Source organism: Lotus japonicus, chromosome 2 (assembly GCF_012489685.1).
Source record: "Lotus japonicus ecotype B-129 chromosome 2, LjGifu_v1.2".
Classification (NCBI taxonomy): domain Eukaryota; kingdom Viridiplantae; phylum Streptophyta; class Magnoliopsida; order Fabales; family Fabaceae; genus Lotus; species Lotus japonicus.
In genome coordinates this window covers 3,285,454-3,308,681 of record NC_080042.1, presented here as the reverse complement: position 1 = coordinate 3,308,681, position 23,228 = coordinate 3,285,454, and the positions used below count along the sequence as shown (strand labels likewise).

General features: G+C 36.3%; 2 protein-coding genes across 3 annotated transcripts; one reads left to right on the top strand and one right to left on the bottom strand.

Annotated features, from left to right (window-relative positions):
• The first annotated feature begins 1,516 nt into the window (after positions 1-1,516).
• Positions 1,517-2,475, top strand: LOC130735918 (uncharacterized). Its single transcript, XM_057587788.1, has 2 exons — positions 1,517-1,616; positions 1,715-2,475. Exons 1-2 carry the CDS (start codon positions 1,517-1,519, stop codon positions 2,473-2,475), a joined length of 861 nt encoding a protein of 286 aa, XP_057443771.1.
• Positions 2,476-10,840: 8,365 nt separating this feature from the next.
• On the bottom strand, positions 10,841-22,827 carry LOC130737420 (uncharacterized). Of its 2 annotated transcripts, XM_057589180.1 has the most exons (15): positions 22,537-22,816; positions 21,807-22,209; positions 21,484-21,661; positions 21,260-21,399; positions 19,908-20,622; positions 19,624-19,724; positions 18,816-18,960; positions 18,651-18,719; positions 18,486-18,531; positions 16,864-17,315; positions 16,069-16,148; positions 15,151-15,286; positions 13,367-13,562; positions 11,925-12,007; positions 10,841-11,229 (listed from the first exon to the last, which is right to left on the bottom strand). In XM_057589180.1, exons 1-15 carry the CDS (start codon positions 22,655-22,657, stop codon positions 11,104-11,106), a joined length of 2,991 nt encoding a protein of 996 aa, XP_057445163.1. In that variant the 5' UTR covers positions 22,658-22,816; the 3' UTR covers positions 10,841-11,103. The 2 variants fall into 2 exon arrangements, with proteins under 2 accessions (XP_057445163.1, XP_057445164.1); XM_057589181.1 differs by lacking the exons at positions 10,841-11,229; positions 11,925-12,007 and having other exon boundaries at positions 13,394-13,562; positions 15,164-15,286; positions 22,537-22,827.
• Positions 22,828-23,228: the final 401 nt, after the last annotated feature.

Below are 23,228 nucleotides of genomic sequence, written 5' to 3'. Positions count from 1 at the left end.
ACAAAGAGGAAAATACGATGGATACTCATTTGTTGGTCAAACTAAGTCGTAAGATTACTCTTATGCATTACATTTCCATCCTTATGACGTGGGGTAATGCTATTTTGAAAGAAATACATAGCTAATTTTGGTGGTGCTATTGAGACGCACTTGATATATTCGAGATAAAGTGCTTTAGAGATGCACTTGATATATTTAAAAGGATACATAGCCATTTGTGGTGGTGCTATTGAGACGCACTTGATGTATCATGACAAAGTGCTATTGAGACGCACTTAATGTATTTTGATAAAGTGTTATTGAGACGCACTTGATGTATAAAGAAAAAGTGTTTTTGAGACGCACTTGATGTATCTTTGATAAAGTGTTTTTGAGATACACTTAATGTATTTGGAGATACATAATGATTTTGGATGTGCTATTGAGAAATACCTAATATATATGTGAGAAAGTGCTTTTGAGACGCACTTGATATACTTTCAAATATATAAAGTTTATTCAATTCACAGTTGTGAAAGTGCTTTGTGAGACGCACTTAAATGCTTGTGAGACGCATTTATGTGAATAAACATGTGAGTGAGATGGTAAAAGCCGTCATCTATGAAAGACTTGGGCAGTCTTTCTAAAATACTCACATGGATCCCAAGGTTCGGAAAATGGCTTTAATATTATATCGCGGAGTCTCTACATTTTAAAGTTATGGTGTGTGTATTGGGGGTTCCAACCAAGTCAAACTAGTTCAAGATTCGTTCACTTTTTTGACAAAAGTTGTTGCCTCACTTCACTACGTGTTAATTCAATCCTTTGGACATTAACACTTAAGCACAAATATTAACTTTCTTTGCTCAGAAAATTATCTCTTTCTTGGTTGTCATTAGTGGGGGATTGTTGGATTAATGACACCAAGAAAATTCTTTTGATTCCTTTTCAGTTACACTATCATTTGTTAAACACATTAATTGAGATTTAATGTTTTCTTTCGGTTTCTTTTGTACTATGGACAGTTTTATAACATAAACTTGATTATGCTTCAATTTGATAAGAGAGGAGTTAGACTATTAAAAGGGGATGAACGGCTTGTGTCTGATATAGAAGAAAATAGAATCGATCTTCCTCTTTTTGAGATTTCTGAGCATTGTTGTAGAGACTCCAACATGTTTAGGTTTTGAGTGCACATTACCTTACATGTGGCTGTGTTAACCTTGGGGAGCAAACCCGGCAACAGATTGCACCGGAGGTCTGCCGGAATTTTTGCTTTCAAGGCAGTGGTTCATCCACGGCGCAGCTTCCTTCCTAATATTTTCCAACAATTGCTTCTCTACTTTTGTCGGGAGGAAGAACAACACATTCTAGATTTTCGATCCCAATAGCTATTAATGATTGTTCAACATGCAATATTCCACAAGGATCTTCAAAGGTTGAATTGTTCCAAAAGAACAGTTTAATTATATGGGATGAAGCATCTGTGCTAAACATACATTGTTTTGAAGCTTTGGACAAAACATTGAATGATCTAATGAAGCCTTTTCTTCGTCCTGGATTAAATGTCCCATTTAGTGGTAAGACTATTGTATTGGGTGGAGATTTTAGGCAAATCTTGCTGGCTTATCAGAAAGGTAGCCGCTCTGAAATTATTGATGCTGCCATAAATTTATCTTATTTGTGGAAATATTGCAAAGTGCTCACATTAACCAAGGGTCTAAATTTGTCGCAGACAAGGAGGAGGTACAAAAGTTTGCTAAATGGATCCTTAAAATTGGGGATGGCAAAGTAGATTTTAATGAGGTGGGGGAAGATACCATCGATATTCCAGCTGATCTATTGATAGATAGCAACAATGATCATATTCAAAATCTGATTAATTTTTCTTATCCAAACATGTTAAAGGAGTTGGAGGCTAAAAATGATAGATTCTATGAGGAAAGAGCAGTTCTTGCACCAACATTGGAGAATGTTGAGGAGGTGAATAATCATATGTTGCCCAATATTCTTAGAGATGCGAAAGAGTATTTGAGTTTTAACTCTACTTGCAAATTAGATGTTGACTTAGAGGTAGAACCTGAATGGTTTACAAGTGAATTTCTAAATTCCATTAAATGTTCAAGTATTCTGAATCATGATCCCCAATTGAAGGTTGGAGTACCAATAATGTTACTACTCAACATTGATCAATCTGGAGGACTTTGTAATGGGACTCGACTAATTGTATCTGAGTTGGGTAACAACGTGATTGCTGCTAATGTCTTCACAGGAAACAGATCATGTGATAAGATATTTATTCCAAGAATGAGAGGGCCTTCTGGTATTCATGTGAGCTGCATCATACTTGCACCTCCTCGATTCAATATAGCGAACATTGGCAGGGGTTGGAGACTCTTTTGCCAACTGCATTGTGTCTGTGTTGGCACTATCATGTCTATTCTTTTCACCACTGAAGATATTAGGATTGTTGATGTTATCTTCCACTCTGTTTGAGCTGAAGTCTGTAGTTCTGTTTGATGTAATTTTATGTTTTTAATATCTGTTCTTTTTTATTCCAAGAAACGTGTAATGGGTGTTAGATTTGCCACCCCAGGCAATAGATCTAACACCCCACTTAAAAGTGGGGAAATACCAAAATGTCCCTCCGTGTTTATTTTCGGAACATAAAATTTCGAATTTTTTCGGAACATAAACTTCCATAGGTAAGTCAGGAGAACAGTCAATATCATATTTTTATGATGTTTCGGAACATCATGTTTCCAATATATTTCGGAATGTTATCTTCCGAAGGGTACTTCTGCCATTTTTTTAAAAAGCCTGGGTGTTAGATCTATTGCCTGGGTGGCAAATCTAACACCCACGTGTAATCCGTATGGACAAATGTTGTTCCCCCCGTCTTTCTACAAATGTTTGAATTTATGTTATTTTACCTGTTTCCTCTATTGATCATGACAGTGCTTTGTTTTCTGTAAAACTTTCTATTTTTTTACGAGTTACCTTCTTTGTCATGAATAACTTCTTTTTCATTAATAATTGGTTATAAATTGTAAAGTAGTATAAACTAAACGTGCAACGCACGGGCTAAGGTACTAGTTGTAATACAACAAAATAATGATAACATCAGCTTGATAATTATAAAAGTGGGTTTATTAATTTCCCGCATAAGACGATTGAAATATAAGGATTCCAATGACTTTGAAATTCTAAGTTTAAATAATTTACATGGGAAATAGGAGCGGAGATAAGTGAGGGTAGTTGATAGTATATCTAACAAAACCTCATAAGGCAGCTAACTTTAGATAAGTTCTAAAATACCAAGAATTAGATCACAATCTGACAAACGTAACTTAATCACATCATAAAAATAAACTAACTAACAAATCAAACACTTGCCCCATACTTAGATCCTTTCCTATAATTCAATTACAAACAAATCAAACTAACCTTAGAAATGTTTTTGCTGAAAGAGAACAAAGGCATATTTATGACAAAGGTTGGGGACCAAAAACTGGATTAAGCCTAGCCTACAATTTTTAAAAAAAAAAACACTATTAAGATTTAAGTGAATGAAAATTTTAGATAGCCAACTCATATTCATAAAAAAATAGGCATAGCTCCACACAGATAAGAATCAAGTAAGTAATTTTCCCATGAAGAGAATAATCCTCTTGATGGGAAAAATTGAAACTATTTCCTTTTCATTTGCACCCTTGGAAAGTGAATGATGCAGATAAATCAACAAAGAACTACCAAAAATTGAATCAACAGCTCCTCAACAACCCATTTTGTTTCTCTCTTGCGCTACAATTAGTCTCTCAAAAATTAGAAACTCAACCGAACAAAGCCACTGAAGTTGGAAAACCATGTTAGAAATCTGGTTGTGATAATCCTGGATAAAGTCAAGAATCGTGTGCGTCCACTTTCCGAACAAATTATTTCGACCCTATAATTGCCTGGGTTCACGAAATCTTTGTTGGGATAATGCTTGACAATCAATCTGTTTCTTGGCACAAGAGAACAGATAAAGAAAGTAGAGAGATGTTGTGTTGTTCGAATTTCTGTTTCAGAATTCTGTTTCTGGTTTTCTGTATTCATTCCTTAGGCTGCAAGCAACCTTATATAAGAGGCTGCACGAATGGTCACAACTGTTCGAAATTAAGTCACAACTTTTCAAACAATTTCAAACTAGGGTCACAAACGTTCAGCGGGACCCCAGCCAGGGGTTCCGCCCCTTGGACCCCGGTTCGTATTCGCGGTCAATTATGCGTTGGCTCACCGAGCGTGGACTCCGCACTAACCTGACTCGATTCCGAGCCTAACGCGTAATTGCATCAGCCTATAGTAGATCACATTACTACTAAAATACATTGATGATTCTAAAATCACCAACAAATCCCCCCCATATATACAAATTTATAACACACAGATATAACGATCAAACAAATGCATAAATGAAAATATCTTGCGATTGAATTTCCACTTTAGTACAAATACACATTCCAAATACTCGAGAATCGGGGTGTCTTTAAAGATTGAACCCGTCAACCCATTTGAATATCTAAAGATATTGTACACATATGTTTCTACAACACTCTACTATTCATACTTGACACTTTACAAGCCATGTGTCCTTATCCATTAATAAGCATATAGGAAGCCAAGTCCAAGCTTCTTGAAGCGGCAAAACTTCATGCTTACATAGGTGATCCTTTTAATCTTGCACCTGCATTTACAATTTTCCAAAAGAACCATTAAGAAGATATACTTCAACCTAGCCATCACTTGCAGGTCTGAGCACATACCTTGGGAAGATAAACACAAGTGCTCCAATCTCCAACTATGATCTTTCCACATTGAATTCAGCTTCTAACGTTGTATTAGAAGGGAATTGGGTATAACATAGGAAGTAGATTTAAATGGACTTTAATCCCATTCCAATTACCGACTTCTTCACTAAGTCTCTAGCTAACCCCTTCGTCAAGTGGTCAGCTAAGTTTTGTTGCGACCGAACAAACTCAATGGATATCACCCCATTCAAGATTAATTCCCTAATCATACAATGTCTAACACCCAAGTGTCTAGACTTTCCATTGTACATTTGACTATAAGCCTTGGCCAATGTGGCAGCACTATCACAACGGATAGAAATTGGTGATATCGGTTTAGGCCATAATGGAATCTCATATACCAAGTTTCTTAGCCATTCCGCTTCTTTACCAGCAGCAGCCAATGCCACAAACTCTGATTCCATTGTAGAACTAGTTATACATGTTTGCTTCTTGGAAGCCCACGAAATGGCACCTCCCCCAAGCAAGAACACCCAACCACTTGTAGAGGATGAGTCTTCAACATTATTTATCCAACTAGCATCCGAATAACCCTCTAATACCGAAGGAAATCCCACATATGACAATCCATAATTCATAGTACCCTTCAAGTACTTGAATACCCTAGTTATCGCATGCCAATGATGTCTACTAGGATTACTAGTAAATCTGCTCAACTTTCCAACCGCAAAAGCAATATCCGGTCTAGTGCTAATCATAGCATACATCAAAGAGCCTATAGCTCTTGAATATTCGAGTTGATCCACAGGTTTACCTGTATTTGGCATAAGTTTTTCACTCGGATCCATGGGAGTACTAACCGGAGAACAACTTTCATGATTAAACTTCTTGAGTATTTTCTCAATGTAATGAGATTACGTAATTACAATCCCCTTATTCTCCCGTTTAATCTTAATACCAAGAATAACATCCGCTTCTCCCATATCCTTCATGGAGAACTTTGATGACAAGAAATTCTTTGTTTTATCAACTTGATTTTGGTCCGTGCCAAAGATCAACATGTCATCCACATATAGACAAATAATGACTCCTTTACCGGATGTATCAAATTTGCTATATACACATTTGTCAGCTTGGTTTAGAATAAAATCACTAGACAAAACAACCTCATCAAATTTTTGATGCCATTGCTTCGGAGCTTGTTTCAACCCATACAACGACTTAACTAGCTTACACACCTTATGCTCATTACCAGGCATTACAAATCCTTCAGGTTGCTTCATATACACTTCTTCTTCCAAATCACCATTCAGGAATGCTATTTTGACATCCATTTGATGGATCACTAGATTGTGAATAGCCGCTAAAGCAATCAACAATCTAATAGTAGTGATACGAGCAACTGGAGCATAGGTATCGAAGTAATCAATCCCTTCCTTCTGTCTAAAGCCTTGGATTACCAATCTAGCTTTAAACTTGTCAATTGTACCATCGACTTTCATCTTCTTTTTGAAGATCCATTTGCAACCCAATGGTTTACAACCTGGTGGTAAATCAGATAATACCCAAGTATTATTTTCCATGATAGAACTCATCTCTTCATCAATTGCTTCTTTCCAAAAAGCAGAATCTCGAGATTTCACAGCTTCATCATACGTTCTTGGATCCTCCTCTATACTATAGCAATAATAGTATTGATTATCAATCTGATCCTTTGATCCCTCAACTAAATATAATTGAAAATCCGAACCATAAGATTTAGGTTTTCTAGCTCTTTTGCTTTTCTGATGTTCGAGTGTCTGACTTGGAACATCAGTTGAATGATCATCCTTTGTAGGTTCATCCGACTTAGATATAAGGTCCTTTGGTCTAGGTATAGAAGAGAAACAATTCTCATCAAATATGGCATCTCTTGATTCTATAATTGTGTTAATAGAAATCGAGTCATTAGGTTCTATAACATAGAACCTATAGGCTTTGGAATGTTCAGCATATCCAACGAAGATGCAAGCTACACCCTTTTCACCCAAAGTTTTCCTTTTAGGATCCGGGAGTCTGACCACGGCCCTACAACCCCAAACACGTAGAAATGTTAAGTTGGGTCGTTTCTTATACCAAAGTTCATATGGGGTAGTCTTGTTCCTTTTATTAGGAACCCTATTTAACAAATAGCAAGCCGTTAACATGGCTTCTCCCCAAAACCCTTCACTCAAACCAGAATAGGATAACATGGCGTTCACCATTTCTTTAAGAACTCTATTCTTCCTTTCAGCCACACCATTTTGTTGAGGTGTATAAGGTGTCGTAGTCTCATGAATGATTCCTACGGATTGGAAGAATTCAGGATCATAATATTCACCACCTCTATCCGTACGTAATGTTTTAATCATCACATTCTGTTGCAATTCAACTTCAGTTTTATAAACTCTAAATTTATCTGAGGCTTCATCTTTAGAATGCAACAAATAAACATAACAGAATCTAGATGCATCATCTATGAAAGTGACAAGATACTTTTTATGTCCTAATGATGGAGTAGCATGCAAATCACATAAATCACTATGTATCAATTCAAGTATGACAGATTTCCTTGTTATGCTTTTAAAAGGTTGCCTAGTGATCTTTGTTAACATGCAAGTTTTACACTTTTCTACATTTCCATCAAAAACAGGAATTAAATCATCTTTAGACATTTCAAGCATTCTTTTATAGTGTACATGTCCTAGACGAGCATGCCATAAAGATGAATTGGTAACATTCAAAGAAGACATAAATATAGAACCAGAATCATTAGGAACTCCATTCAAATTCAACATAAACATACCATTATTATAATATCCAAATCCTACAAACACACCAGACTTTGATAATACATATTTATCGGATTCATACACTTGCTTGTATCCAAGCTTATTCAATACAGGACTAGAAACTAAGTTCTTACGTAGTTTAGGAACATACAAAACATTAAACAAAGTAATAGTTTTTCCAGAACTGAATTCTAACACCACGCTTCCTTTGCCTTCAACAGGATCAAAGTGATGATCTCCCATGTAGAGGACAGATCCATCTTCCACTGGAACAAAAGTCTTGAACCAGAAACGATCCTTGCAAACATATGTTGTGGCGCCAGAATCAATCCACCACGCAATAGCATCATCCTGCACATAAAATGCTTCAGAAATTAATGAAACTGAATGTTTAATCAAAATATTCAAGTTATGAATTGATTTCTGACCTTGTTCTTGGGATTGGTCCTTAGACCCCTTTCCCGAACCACTTGCATTCGCGTTATCATGCTTCTTTCCAGAACGACAATCCCTCTTGAAGTGGCCTGTCTTACCACACTTCCAGCATTCTAGTTTCGGTTTCTTGTTAGAACCGAAACTTCCTTTGTTGTTCTTGAAAGCACGCTTCTTTCCTTTGTTTTTGTTGTTATTGTTCTTACTACCCTCCTCGATCATATTAACCGAGGGACCAGCAACTTCTTTTCCTTTTCCCTTGTCACTCTCCTGCGCTCTTAGAGATTCTTCTATGCGCAAGTGACTTCCAAGTTGGACCAAAGACAGTTCGTCTTTTCCATGCTTCAAATTGTGTTTGAAATCCTTCCATGAAGGGGGCAACTTGTCTATGATACTTGAGACAGATATTGTTTCATCCATCTTCAATCCGTGCAGTGTGAATTGTCCAAGAATTCGTAGAAGTTCATTGTATTGTTCCATGACAGACCTTGATTCAACCATTTTGTAATTGTTGAAATCAGTCACCAAAAACTTCTTACTGGATGAGTCCTCTGCCATGTACTTGGCTTCAAGACAATCCCACAATTCCTTTGCAGATTCCACATTTTGATAAATATCGAATAAAGGATCAGACATACCGTTAAGAATGTGTCCTCTGCATATGTAGTCATCATTGTCCCACTTTGATCTGCTTCTTATATTTTCAACAGTTTCTTCCTCCAGAAGTTCAGGAATCGGTGTAGACAGAACGTATACCACCTTCAATGTTGTCAACAAGAAATGCATCTTCTTCTGCCAACGCCTGAAGTCTTGTCCTTGAAACTTGTCCAATTTCCCGAACTTAGTAGTCATCTCCTTGACAGCGCCTTCTCCAGCCATGATTATCAGTAAAATAATTTGTTCGTTTGTTAGAAATCTGGTTGTGATAATCCTGGATAAAGTCAAGAATCGTGAGCGTCCACTTTCCGAACAAATTATTTTGACCCTATAATTGCCTGGGTTCACGAAATCTTTGTTGGGATAATGCTTGACAATCAATCTGTTTCTTGGCACAAGAGAACAGATAAAGAAAGTAGAGAGATGTTGTGTTGTTCGAATTTCTGTTTCAGAATTCTGTTTCTGGTTTTCTGTATTCATTCCTTAGGCTGCAAGCAACCTTATATAAGAGGCTGCACGAATGGTCACAACTGTTCGAAATTAAGTCACAACTTTTCAAACAATTTCAAACTAGGGTCACAAACGTTCAGCGGGACCCCAGCCAGGGGCTCCGCCCCTTGGACCCCGGTTCGTATTCGCGGTCAATTATGCGTTGGCTCACCGAGCGTGCACTCCGCACTAACCTGACTCGATTCCGAGCCTAACGCGTAATTGCATCAGCCTATAGTAGATCACATTACTACTAAAATACATTGATGATTCTAAAATCACCAACAAACCAGATCATATTCTGTCTCTTTTAAGTCCAAAATGAACTCCACATAGTCTTATCTCAAATCCTCCTTAAATTAGATGTAAGAATCCTCTATACAAATTAGCTACCCACTCATCAAAAGTGTCATGTCTGAAAGTGCCTCCTTCACCGATTAAAACACAGTTATTATATAACTGTTAAGTGTGATACCCAAAGAATGTAACACCTATTTTCTAGCCCAGCTTGCCCCAAAACGAGGCGGGTTAAACGGGTTGTTGGATTACATTTTCTAGCCCAATTCTCCCCAAAACAGTGGCGGGCTGGCCCAACAGACTGAGCCCATAGAAGGTAAGATTAGTTTTGGAAGGAAATCACATAAACCAATGCACATTCCCCTAATTGGTTTGAAGAGAAAATTGATGGAAACAATACTTTTTAGTTGGTCCCACCCAAAAAAATGTTCCTCCTAGATCACATATAAAAGCATGGAATGTGCATCATTTTGGTTTAAAAGACAAGTTTGTCTCTGTCACTTTTGGTTTGTTCTCGATCACTTTTGGTTTGTTCTCTTGAATCGTGATTTCACATTTTTGTATATACAAGGGAGGGATGAATCTACTTCATGCCAACAGGGAAATTTCAAGAGGGGGGGGGGTTGGCAAGGAAGACAAAGAGACAAATTTGTAATATCATTCTATATGGCATTAAGATTTAGGGTGCTTTCAGTTCAAAGAAGGGGAGATGAAGAGAGATTTTAATGGAGGGGAGGATAAACTTCAAATCTTATCACATTTGGTTAAGAGGATGAGAGGAGAGGAGAGGAGAAATAACCCCTTGTTATCTGGATCACGAAGGGAGAGACTTCAAAATGTATTTACTTTTATTGTCTAGTTCTTCTTTTAAGAAACTAAACACAATGAAAGACATATTTATCCAATGAAATATTTCCCCTTCAATTCCGCCCACTTTTGGAGGAGATATAAAATTGTATGAGGAGTTTTGGCCCCGCCCCTCGTAAAAAATTGACTAGACAAGATAAGTTAAAAAAAAAAAAAAAACTCCTCCCCTACGTTCCCCTCCAACCAAACTGACTTCATGACTCTTTATTATGATGAGCGAGAGCAAGAAAAGTTTCAGGAAAGGCAAAAGAAGAAAAAATAAATAATTAGTCAATAATAGAAGGATTCGAATAAACAACATTCATTAGGTGAACAAAGCAATTAGATGAAGAAGGAAATGGTAAATGACAAAGGATGTTCACTAGATTACTAAGTGTAACGGAATTTCATCTCAAGTTATTAGCAAAGTTTCATCCGTTTTTTATCTTAAAGTGTGTGCTAACATTCATTTACACTAACCCAACGAATATTCAAACATAGCCTAGATGCATCTCACAAGTCTGCCAAACACAACTCCCGTAGAATAATAAATTAATAATGCCTTGAGAAAGAATAATGAATCCACAAAAATGAACTTTTCTGTACACAATCTAAGTTTACTAATTAATTCCCCAAGCTCCCTTGGTGGAGAAAAAACAATTAACCATGGCTCTTGCTACTTACAAAATGACTACCCGCCAGCAAAGCCATAGCCATGGCACCATACAGCAAAAAACACTGTTTTCCTACTGATGAACTGATCTTGAACACAGCAGGTCACTCCAACCAGCATACAATGAACTCTATACAGGTTGGTGAACATGCATATTCTCATGAACACTCATGACAACATTGCGCAACTCAGGGAAGACAGATATGAGCAGGAGTTCAAGGATTGCATAAGCAAGTTGCTTTACACATATAGAAGACTACAATGAAATGAGAAAGTATAATTGTTAGTATAGTAGAAAAGTAATTGGGATAAGTAAAACAAAAACTCAAGAGGCAAAGAGAAGACATGATTCCAAGTCAGAAGGGATTGCCCCCCTTGATCTAGAAATCCTATTGCAGTTAAGTGACTAGAGCTTCCGTTGCTGCTGCATCTCATACTGTCTGTCCCTTACAACACTCCCAATGGGGTAAGTTGTGAAGCCGATTTTCTAATACATGATTAGAGAGGGACCTAGTCAGAACAGGTTTTAACTCTAGTGTCTTCCCATCATGATCCTATGGGTTAAGGATTAAATAAGTTTAAAAGATACTTGTTGGGGAGATTGAGGGAGCCTAAAGCATGAGACCATGCACCAATGAGCCAACACGACCACAAGAGATCTGGATATCACAACTTTACCCAAAACCATAAGCCATTGAGTTTATGGGTCACATCTCTTATAAAGTCTTCACCTCATCCATATTTAACCAATGTGAGACTTGAACTCACACTTGAATTCTCAACAATACTCAAGCCCAAAAAAGTAGATCACTCAAATTAGTAAATAAGACTACTTATGCACCTAGTCAGAAAATGAATTAGCCCGTTTTGATTAAAATGAAAAATAACAATTGATTGTACCCAGACAACAAATATTAGATAAATAAGTCATCAATGGGAAAGAGCTTTAACCTGACTGAAGTAATATATATCACTGGCACAACGTCTGTACTGTTTCTGCCCGATTAAACTGACTAAGGCTGCGGGAGCTCCATCTGACAAAATTGGAGAGAACTATATGTCAGAGTCTCGTGATGTAAATTCTAAGAATGTAAGTGCTGAACTTCAACTTTTACAAGGTTTTAAGGACCACACAATGACTTGAAAATACCATTATTTCAGAGAATGTTATTCAGCAACGATGCCGTTAAGTTCACAACAAAACCTCTCTTCAAGAGAATTATAAAACGTGAAGGTTGCACTATGTCATGAATTTCAACTAACTAGTGATCTTCCACCATAAATAATAGAGAACTAAGGGGGAGTAGCATCTTTTGGGAACATATTGTAAGCCTGGGGTTACTTGAATAATATTAGTGTTTTCTTCCTTCTTCTTTGGCTTGTTTCTATCATAAAACTGGACAGTATATTTTGAAAAACAAACATTTATTAACATTAAAAATACAAAACCATTTAATGCTTACTTTTTTAAGTATAGAAAAGCATTTAATAGGGTATGTTAAATGCTTCTTATCAGTGTTCTTAGCACTCATTGAGTCATTGGCTGGAGCCATATGAATACAAGGGTAGCTCTCTCGTGCCCTCTCTAATTTAGAGGGTTGTGTTGCCCTCTCCTTGTTTATTACAATGCTAATTTGGAAACTCATTATTATTTAGTAGGGCATGGAAAACTTTTTCTACATAAATAGTATACATCTAAGCTTTTGGAAATTCAAAAGTACCATTAGGTTGGAATCTAAGATTCTGTTCATACAAAGAGTAACTAACAAACCATAATGCAGAAAGAAATTTAAGAAACAAGTAATAGAATAAACAAAAATCATCGAAAAATAAAGAGTAAAACAGAAAGGAGTGAAAGGATAACAATGTTTTTTTTTGCAGAAAGAATTACAAGCACATTTATAGAGGGTATTGTATCAATACCTTCATACTTTGACTAAGTACCCCATCTAGTTGGCAGTCTAGTAATTTATGTTCATAGAACCATTCATTTAGTTATTCTCACATTAAGTATAATGGGACCATATTTATAAGTTAGTGCCATTTCAGCACTACATAAAAATTTAAGAAGCTGCGCAATCTGCTTAAAGCAAATAGAAGAAAAGTTGAAAAATTCCTTTTAAAGACTAGAACTATAGGAATGTATACATTTTTTTATCACTTAGTAATAACTGGAATGTGTAATTTGGTAAACCATTTTAGATGTTTACTAGAAGTATACCTTGTAAGTGTCTGGGTAAATGGGTCAATTTTAAAGGAGGCTTTTGCATTCATCTTAAAGACAGATCAAAATATAAATGAAAAATGTTCAAATAAAATTTCAGAAGTACAAGAGTATCCACTAGCCCATTTCAAATAAGCCTACAAAGGATTTTACATAAAACAGAACTAACCAAAGAGCAGTTTCTTCAGGTCACTTGCTCTACGAGCAGCCTCAAGCTGTTGCTCAAAAGATCCTGACTGTGACTTGCCAATCTTGCTCCCACAAGATTCAATGGTTTGTAAAGGATTTTGATCAATTACATTGCCACCAATGAATAACTGAGGGGTCTGTACTCTTAAAAAAAATTTGCCACCGGGCCAGAGGATCTGCAAGCATAAGTAGACAACATCAAGCTCAAGAAGCACATATGTGAGACATGACGTGAATACGACAAGATATGGACAAGACAAGTTTTTAAAATTGTAGGACATGATACATATGTAATACAAGTGTACAACACATAAAATTAGTATGAAATTAAGATAGAAAATACAAAATTTAAACCAAATGAGAGATTTTATACACTACAAGTTAGAATGAGTTATTATTAATAAAATGCTATTATTTATCATATTGTTGTGGTAACTGATAATCACATCTTAATTGGTATAAAAGTTCAACAAATATAAGTAAAAAGTGTATGATATGGTTGAAAACCTCAAACACTCTAGAGTCCTAACAATCAATAATTTATGAGCTCCATCCAATGATGAAAAAAAATGCCGAGCAGTTACAAGCCAATAAGTAGGTAGATAATTCACATATAAAGCTGTATTCTAGAACAAAATAATGACCCAAGGATACTGAGCTAATATGTTAGACAGAATATTTTATTTTAATGATGAGAAATGTTAGCAACACACTCTCTCATTGGTAGAAAGTGTCCTACACATGTTATATGAGTGAATATCAAAAAGTGTCCAACACTCCGACATCTGAAGAAAGAAGATGTTTATGCTTCATAGAACCCTTTGTAAAAACCACTTTGTTTTAAGTTGGGGAATCAACCATGGAATGATGTACTTATTAACAAGATTAATAGAGAAATATTAGAGGACTAAAAAGCACTAATACGTAGTTATTAATTTGGAAAAGGCATATGAAAAAGTGCTTGGAGAGGCATTACAAAAGGTGTTGGAGAGAAAAGGAGTTCATATTGCCTATATTTAAGCAATAAAGATATGTACAATGGGAACAAGACTGGTGTCCAAAAACTAGGGCCACAGAAGATTTTCCTATGACAATAAGACAGTATCAAAAGTCAACTATGAGCCCTTACTGTTTTGACTTGGCTTTGGATATGCTCACTGATCACATCCAAGAGCTGGAGCCCTGATGCGTGCATTTTGCAAATGATATGTTACTAGGTGAAAATTTGAGAAAATAAAATGGGAAGCTAGAAATGTGGAAACAGGAAAACTAATTTAAACTTATATGTGAAAATTGGAGACCATATCATATCTCAAGTTACATAGTTAATATCTCACATCCATCATAAAAAGGATGGGATATAGAGAGAGATGCAAGCCAAAGAATTCAAGCAAGGTGGAGGAAATATAGGAGTGCTTAGATTGTTATTGTGATAGAAAAGTACCAGTGAAGCTTAAGAGAAAATCATAGCACACATCGATAAGGCTCACAATGTTGGATGGGATTGAATGCTGAGTGATCAAGAGGAAACGAGAAAATAAGCTCAATCTTGCTGAAATAAGAATGTTATGATAAAAGGATGGACAAACAAAATAGGATTTGGAATAAATGCATTGGAGTTAAGTCAGGGTAGTAACTATTGTGGAAAAGATGGTAGAATATCGCCTTAAACACCCTATTGAAGGCAGTTAAATCTAGCATTCCAATTTGCATCAAAAAATGAATTTCCATGTTCGCAACAGTTTATCTTTGCTTAATCCTTACATCTTGGACCCACCGAATCCCTTGGGCAATGGTATCCTCTCTGCGGAGCCAATGAATCTCACTTAGGAGCAAATCATCTATAGCATCTTCCATGACAACCTGTAATATCTGTTTTGATATCCAAAATACCTGTCTTCTGCATGATCAGGTAAAGGACTAGCATTAGCATTATCTCAGTCCTTAGAACTTAAAGAAATAAACAGTATTATAACTTAATATTTTTCTCAATCATACCCATGTAGCTTAAAACCAACAAAATTTCAAGCAAGTTACAAACGTTTGAAATCTGATTATGGTTATCATCATGAATAAGTTGGGGATATCATAAAGCTATCATAGGCAGCATATGGTAAATTATTATTGTCAAATCAGATAAAAAAAAAATTAAGACAGTCCCATGCCAGAGAGAGGATTTTATTTTTACAACACCCCCCCCCCCCCCTCTCATTCTCACAAAAAATCACCATGAAATTTTTATGATTCAGAGCATGTCAGGCACAAGACACTCTAAAATGTTAAACTCTTTGGCGAAAGTATAGAAATCAACCATTACTCTAAACATGCGCAATTAAACATGTGTTAGATATTGTTAGATATCTTATAGAAGTGTTAGTTATTTTATTGATAAGTAGAATATCTTATCTTTATTATTATTAGGTAACACAATTTCATGTATATAGGGAAACCTATTATATATAATAAGTTAATAACCTCTGCTGTGTAGTTTAAACACACAGATTCAGTCTATTTTGTCTCTCGGTTTCTCCTTATTCATCAATTTGCAAGCCAGACAAACACATCAAACACAGCACCAAAAGATTGACAAGAGATTAAAATTTTAGACAATATAGAGACATTATTTTAACAATAAAAGCCTGACTTGGAAATGCAGAAGAAAGACCAGCAGGAATAACATACCTTAGCCAGCCTCTTTTCTTAAGCTGAAATATGTTATCAACCAAATTCAGAATAGGGACAGTCACATTAGGTGGGGCCCACTGCAAAATGATTAAAATTATGAAGGTTAATAGAGTGCCCTCTAAACAAAGAAAGGGTTAAATTCCTTATAAGTTTTAGAAATGTCCAAATGGGTCCCTATATATTTGAAGTTTTTAATTGAATCCTTATAGTTTTAAAAATGTTTTAATTAAAACCCTATTGTTAAATAGTCAAGTGCTTTGTTATGGTTCTCAAATCATTACTCTTTCCGTAGAAGGGACAGAAGGTTTCCTAAATATTTTCTCAGAGCACACAATCATGTTTGCCTCAAGGTTAAAATTTTCAACTTGCAATAAAAAACTATTGGAAAGAACTTTCATTTCAAAATGTTCCACAAATAATCATGGCACCTGAGTTTTTAACACAATGGATCTATGAAATCTAGGACACCGAAAACAGCTCACCTTCATTCCGTATTTGGTGGATACAAACCAACACACACAGAATTCAAGCAAGCCTTTAGCCAGATAATGAAGTTAACTCAACAAAATCATTAATATTGCACAATTCTCATCATGTATTAGTTACATAAATGATGTCCCCAATTTTATCAAGTAGGAAGCATACTAGTTAGTAGACTATTCCCAGAGACAATAGGCAGCTAATGCATAATTTAAGTACGCACCATTGAGTTATGAAAAAAACAATTTCTCAATCAACCAATATGTGATGTGAAAAACATAAAAGAAAGGAAACTCGGCTGATTGCACGGACCTCAGGTGGCACACCAACTGGATCGTCCAAATAATCAGGGAGTAGAGTGGGATTTGTAGGTGGAACATCCTTGCCAACCTTTGCTTCCATCATCACATCATGTTTCCGATCTTGATCCAAGTTAGCAGACTCATTACCAGGGTTTATGATCTGCTGTGAATAATCCTTCAAGGTCAATTCATTGTCAGAATGCCACTCATTATCTTCTGCTGCTTCTCTATCAATATTAACTTCTTTTTCACCTTCCTCATTATCAGAGCTTAAAGCACTCTCTACAGCATTTTGCCTCAGAATACTTTTATCCATTTCATCCATATTCCAAGTGTTCCAAGTGGTAGATGTAGTAGAACCTTCAGTGGTGGTGGGTGATGCACCAACAACTTTTCGCATTAAACCATCTGAAACATCTTTAAACTGGCGTACAATATCATCCACAGCATCATCTACATTTACTGCCCATGTATAAAAACACAAGCATTATGATAGGAACTGATAAGAAAAAATGGAGTATGGCTCCAAACAATAGGGAAAGTCCATCTTAATTACACAAAAAAACAGAAAATAAAGATAATAACACCTGCAGATCTTCCAAGATCTGCCAACATCCCAGCCCAAAGGGCCCCGAAACTTTCACACAAATTATTGCCTAACTCCTACTCCCCTTATCTTCACATTTATCTCACTTCTAGACCCAAATTCACTTCTTTATCCTCATTTGTCAGGGCCATGTAGGCATCTGTTATACTGCAGATAAATATTCTCATACTGTCCTCCTTATCCATATGTGCTGATTCTCAACTTCAGATCTCCCCACCTTTAGTAAGAAGAATATTGTCACATGATTTATATGTTCTATATTTTTGTGTTACATATTAATGTATACCTTATAATTACAAGCGTATCATATTATATTTCAGATTGTAAATACAACAAATAAATAAATAACTCTACACCGAAAAACCTTTGCAAATCAGGATTATGTTCCATACAAATGCCTAATGTATTGCAAATCAGGATTATGTTCCATACAAATGCCTAATATATTGGTAAACAAAGAAAGGGATACACCCATCTATATTATAAAGGAAATGGAAGACAAAAGCCATTTACAAGTTGCTATCAATTGGGAATAATAAGATCTTTGGAACAACTTTGTAAAATAAAACAGCTTTGGTTTCCAATGTGGAAACCCTAAATATTAAAGACAGAGGACCCCCTATTCAACATCACTGTGAGGTTCGGTCAGTTTCTAAGAGATAATAAGTTAAGCGAGCTGCCTAGGACCCTATTCTATCCTGCCCAATCTGTGCAAAATATAATGAAAAGTTTCCAACTGCCCATCTCATTGGCATGATAAACCATCTGATAAAGAAAAAAAGCATACTAACATGGCACAGGCAAAAGCTTCCTATCCTACTGATTTGGATGAGTGAAAAACCACACGAACAATGATTTGAAAAGTTTAATAAACAGAACTACTAATCAAAGTTCCACAAACTTATGTGGCACTAGAATTGGAGACAGTGGAATCTTAACTAACAGGTCCTCATGCATAGAATAGCTATAACCTGAGAACTTAAACTGCAAATGTGATCAAAATCCAAAATGTAAAAACCATATACCTGCCAGGGTCCTCATCACTGAAGAAGATTTCCCAAAAGAGTAATTCTTCAGGGGGGAAAACACAGGGAAAAAAAGTTAGTTACATTGTCACTTATCAATCTTTATATACTACGAAAAAATTATATAAAGGTCGCTCATCAGATGTTAACTTAGGAGATACAAACCTTTGAGGAAACACTAAGAAAGTCCCAAACTTCATGTTGCTCAGCAACATTAGCTATTGACAGGAGATCCTGAAGCAAGACAACATAATTGATGCAAACATAGTTATTAAAAAAGTGCAACATGAAATATTTCTTTAAAGAGATTTAGACAACAACTAAATATACCTGTAGATATTTATTCAGTTGAATGCAACGCTGATGGACAAAGGCATCCTCTGTACTTGAGGAAAATATCCTTTTGGGAGGCAAATGCAATGAGTAATTCGGAATATCTTTTAGATGCCGATGCAATCGCTCAAAATTCCTGTACCTGAATGTGTCACCAAAAGAAAATTCAGTGATGTCAAAGCACAAATGCAAATATTGAAAAAAGCAAATTGAAACTGCATCATATTTATTCTCTATCAAGAATCAGTTTAAACTTAAAAATTGGGGAAAGAGAATGATAGAAACTGGTTCAGAATATAGGAAGAAAATGTGTTTATTCACAAGAAAATTGCTGATACAGCCAGGTATTACTTGGTTCTCTCACACTAACAGTTTTCCCAAAACAAAATATAGCCGTCTCTAAACTTCCTCCCTCTTGTGTATAACCTCTCATCTCTAACTAACTAACTAACTACCTGAAACTATCTACTAACTAACAAACTAACCAACCAATAAAGGGGTTACCAGTATTATTAATTGCGGATGGCGGGATATCGGCCATGGCGGAAAGCCAAAAAACCGCCATGATAAACTGTCATTGCGCGGCAATGGCGGATATTTGATAACACTGGGGGTTAACAATCAGAGAATAATTCAACAAAAATATAATTCAGTGATCTTAATATCTTGTTGTATTAAACTTCAAACTATTAAACCTGTATAAACCTATATTTAATTAACTTGTTTGCAAAATATAACAGTCAATCAAGCATAACTTATGCATGCCCACTTCTATAGAAATGAATGAAATAAGAAGACCTTCTACCTTCGTTTTACAAACCAAGTATTCTCTTGCCCATCAGTCACTGCAATTGAATATACGGCAAAAGATGTGGATCCAAGTTTCTCAAAATATGCTCCCATGACCTGCAGTGTACAATTTGAAAGCAAACAACAATCAAATTAAGAAAAGCTTCCACAGCACAATATCCCATCTATCAGCATATCTATTTTGATTTATAAAAGTGTGTGCAAAATAGATTCCAAAATCAATTTGGATAGGAATAGTATATTTCATATGTCACATCTTTTACAGTTAAAAGTCCATACCCGGCACCGAAGCTTGGGAACAGAAAGTCCCTCTCTCCTAACCACCATGTCAGAACCACTCTTTCCTCGAAGTCCTTCACCGCGCTTCTCAAGGTCAGGCGTGTAGAACTCTGACACAATGGACCATCCATTATGAGGTTGGATTCCCAAGACAGAAGAACTGCTGGATCTCTTGAGCGGAATTGTATGCTTACTAGAAGTGTGATCCTTGATATCATTCCCTTCATCAACTTGATGATCAGCTCCAAAGGATAATTCCTTTTCGGGATCTGGTGAAGACTCTGACCTAGTTGTGTTTCCAATATTTATTAGCGGATCAGAACCCACAGTATGCAATGGATGCGATGACGACTTTCCTTCAGGAACTGCATATGTTCCAGGTTTACTCACTGATGTTTCCTGAGCCAAATTTCTATCAGGCAGTGAATGATCTGTAGCATGATCTTTGGCCTTTTTATTCCCTTTCCTTTTGTAATTCTTTCCTCGTGCCCACATGTTCTCAAGATTCTCCGGCATAAGAACTTCAGTTCTTCTCTGAGTTGCAGCCTCTAGCATCTGTGCCCAGTCAGCAGAGCCTGTGTGACTATCATGTCCACCAACCGAATGACCATGATTATGATTTGTAGCATCAGTTGATTGATCACCTCCACCCGTCCAATTTGAACCCTCATTATTGAGGATAAGTAGAAGAGATTCAATCAGCTCATTAATATACCTGATTATCAAGACACATATAATTTTATCAATGAAAATTGCAATGTTATCAAAAGTATATTGACAGGGTGAAGGTTAGGCCGAGACCTCTCATTAAGAAGGTTTATGTTAGGAGCCAGGATAGGTAGTTACAGAACTAACTAACTGACTTGTTCTTAGTAATTCTGCTAAGTATTAATAAGAGGAGTACTCCTCAGTTAGGTAGTTTTTTTCAGAGAAGTTGTTAGGTTTGGTTAGGGCTGGTTCATTGGGAATCAGATGCTTTTCTCCAAGAACTTGTAATTCATTCCCTATCCAATAAATCTACATCGATTCTGGATAGCAATTCTCTCTATATTGTTGTTTCTTCTCCTATCTTCTGGTACCAGTTCTAACATATATAGTTAAAACTCTACAACATTCTCAGTCTCAAATGACCAACACGATATGTTTCTTGAACAAATCAAGAAGTCCAGTTTCTACCATGTTCATCTATTAAAATGTTTTCAATTTTATCAATAGAACAATAAGCTAAACATTTTTTTCTTAGATCAATAGACAAGATATTTTTATACTTGTAATTATATTTTCTTACAAATTAGCCCACTTGAGTGTCAGCAACAAGAAAGGCTTAAAGTAAATGAAATTAAGCAACATACGCAGGGCTTGCCAAGTTCAGTACAGGTTGCAAAATCAAGCAAGTTAAAATTTCCCGTGCTATAGATCGAATGACAGGACATTGAACTTCCGGTTTTCTAAGCACTGTTGCTAATAGTCCACTCATTAGCCGCTGAAGAACCTAAAGAAATAGAAACAATTAGATAAGGTGAGACAGATTTCTCTAATGCCGAACATAGATAAAATCCAGAAACTCCACTCACACCTTGTACTCACTCTCTGGAGATATTAGTGCTGGATGAAGCTCCTTAGAATTCAACAGGTGGAATTTCAATCTCTCGTCCCTCTCCTCTGAAGATAATGTTAACATAACATCAACACCTATAGCAGCTTGATTTCTTCTGAAAAGGTCTATATGATCACTTATTAAATCAACTATATCTCTGCAGTGTAGGTAAGACATAACACGATCAGTGATTTTTCAATATTGTCTAGTAGAAAATAAATCATCATCCCAGTGGCAAATCAATAACTCATTAAATGTCTTTCTTCATAGAAGCAAATAATAGAAAAGAGAAAACCATATACCTTGTGAGCAAGTCAACAAGGTTTATATCTTTGACCCTTACAGACACTTCAGCAAGAGCATCCATGATTAAGTCGCGTATCTGCTCAGGAAACTCCCCATCTGGAGTAATGTCTGCGTACCACATATTTATCACGAAATCCTTCAATATCAAATCCATGAAATCGTTCAAGGCAGCCTCTACCACGGGTGAATCAATCTTCTTCTTCCATTCAGGAGGACCAGGTAAAGTAGAGAGGCTAGCATTGTCCGGAGACAACTGCTTTTTCTCCAAATGAGATAGGTAAGTCTGCGATCTAGGTGGTTGAACCTTCCAACGGAACTCCACCTTGTTCAGAATAATCCGCAGAGCACAAGCAACAAGAATGGACATGGGTATATTCATCCACATTGACTTACTTGTATCTGTGTGAACAACAAAGAACATCATTTAAAATAACAATAACAATAATAATAGTAATAACCTTTGTAGTCTTAAAATCGTAACCCAGATAGCAAAATAGCATATATCAATCAAATATTCCAAATTTGAAGCCTAAAAGCAAAACCCAGATAGCAAAATAGCAAGTGTTAATCAAAGATTCAAAATTTGTCGTCCTAAAGCAAAATGCAGATAGGAAAATAGCCACTTGCCCCAGATAAATAAATAAAAATACTAATGCCATGAAAAATCATCGCGACATTAAATAGAAAACAACATGAATGAAATAAAATGAAATTGGAATGACTTACGAGTTAAGAAATAGGAAATGGCGAATATACAAAGAGCCCACCAAAGAAAACGAAGCTTGGCCTCTTCGATGAGATCATTGATGGTATCCATTGTTGTTGCTGGTTTAAGGGGGGTACCCATCTTCTTCCCTCTGTAACTGAAAGCGAAGCCCTTGCCTTGCCCCCTTCAAATATAACATGACAATGTCACAGCGACAACCTCGCTCCCTTGTTCGGTTTCAGTTTGTTTCGTTTTGTCTTATCCACCTAAGCTAAATCATTCTAAATTCATTTTTGCAAATTAGTATGGACAGTGGATTTAATTAATGTCATCCCTTCTCAGTTTTAATCTCATCTCTAACTTTTTAAATCCAAAATACTCTGTCAAAATAAAAATCAACCCTCAACCTCTCATCACATACACACTCACCATCCTCTCCTCTCATCACACATTGGGTTGGACAGGCCCTACCCATCCAGGACTCGTCCAGACCAAGGTCGTAAGGCGACCTAGAGAAGATGGTGATAGACGAGGTGTGAGAGAAGTGTGGCGACCTAAAGCTAAACAAGTTGCTTGTACAGGGTGACCTCACTCTTGCATGGGATAAGGATCCCTACTAGGCACCGGACTTAGGATATTTCTTATGTAAGGTTATTAGGTCGAGGATTAGGAGGCCCAATGACCCAAATAGACTAGGGTTGTGGACCATCCC

Coding starts and splice junctions, on each gene's coding strand:
- LOC130735918 (XM_057587788.1), top strand. CDS start 1,517: ATGAAGCCTTTTCTTCGTCCTGGATTAAATGTCCCATTTAGTGGTAAG. Junction 1,617..1,714: donor CTTGCTGGCTTATCAGAAAG/GTAGCCGCTCTG, acceptor AATTTGTCGCAG/ACAAGGAGGAGGTACAAAAG.
- LOC130737420 (XM_057589180.1), bottom strand. CDS start 22,657: ATGGGTACCCCCCTTAAACCAGCAACAACAATGGATACCATCAATGAT. Junction 21,400..21,483: donor CTCCAGAGAGTGAGTACAAG/GTGTGAGTGGAG, acceptor CTATTTCTTTAG/GTTCTTCAGCGGCTAATGAG. Junction 20,623..21,259: donor CTGAACTTGGCAAGCCCTGC/GTATGTTGCTTA, acceptor CTTGATAATCAG/GTATATTAATGAGCTGATTG.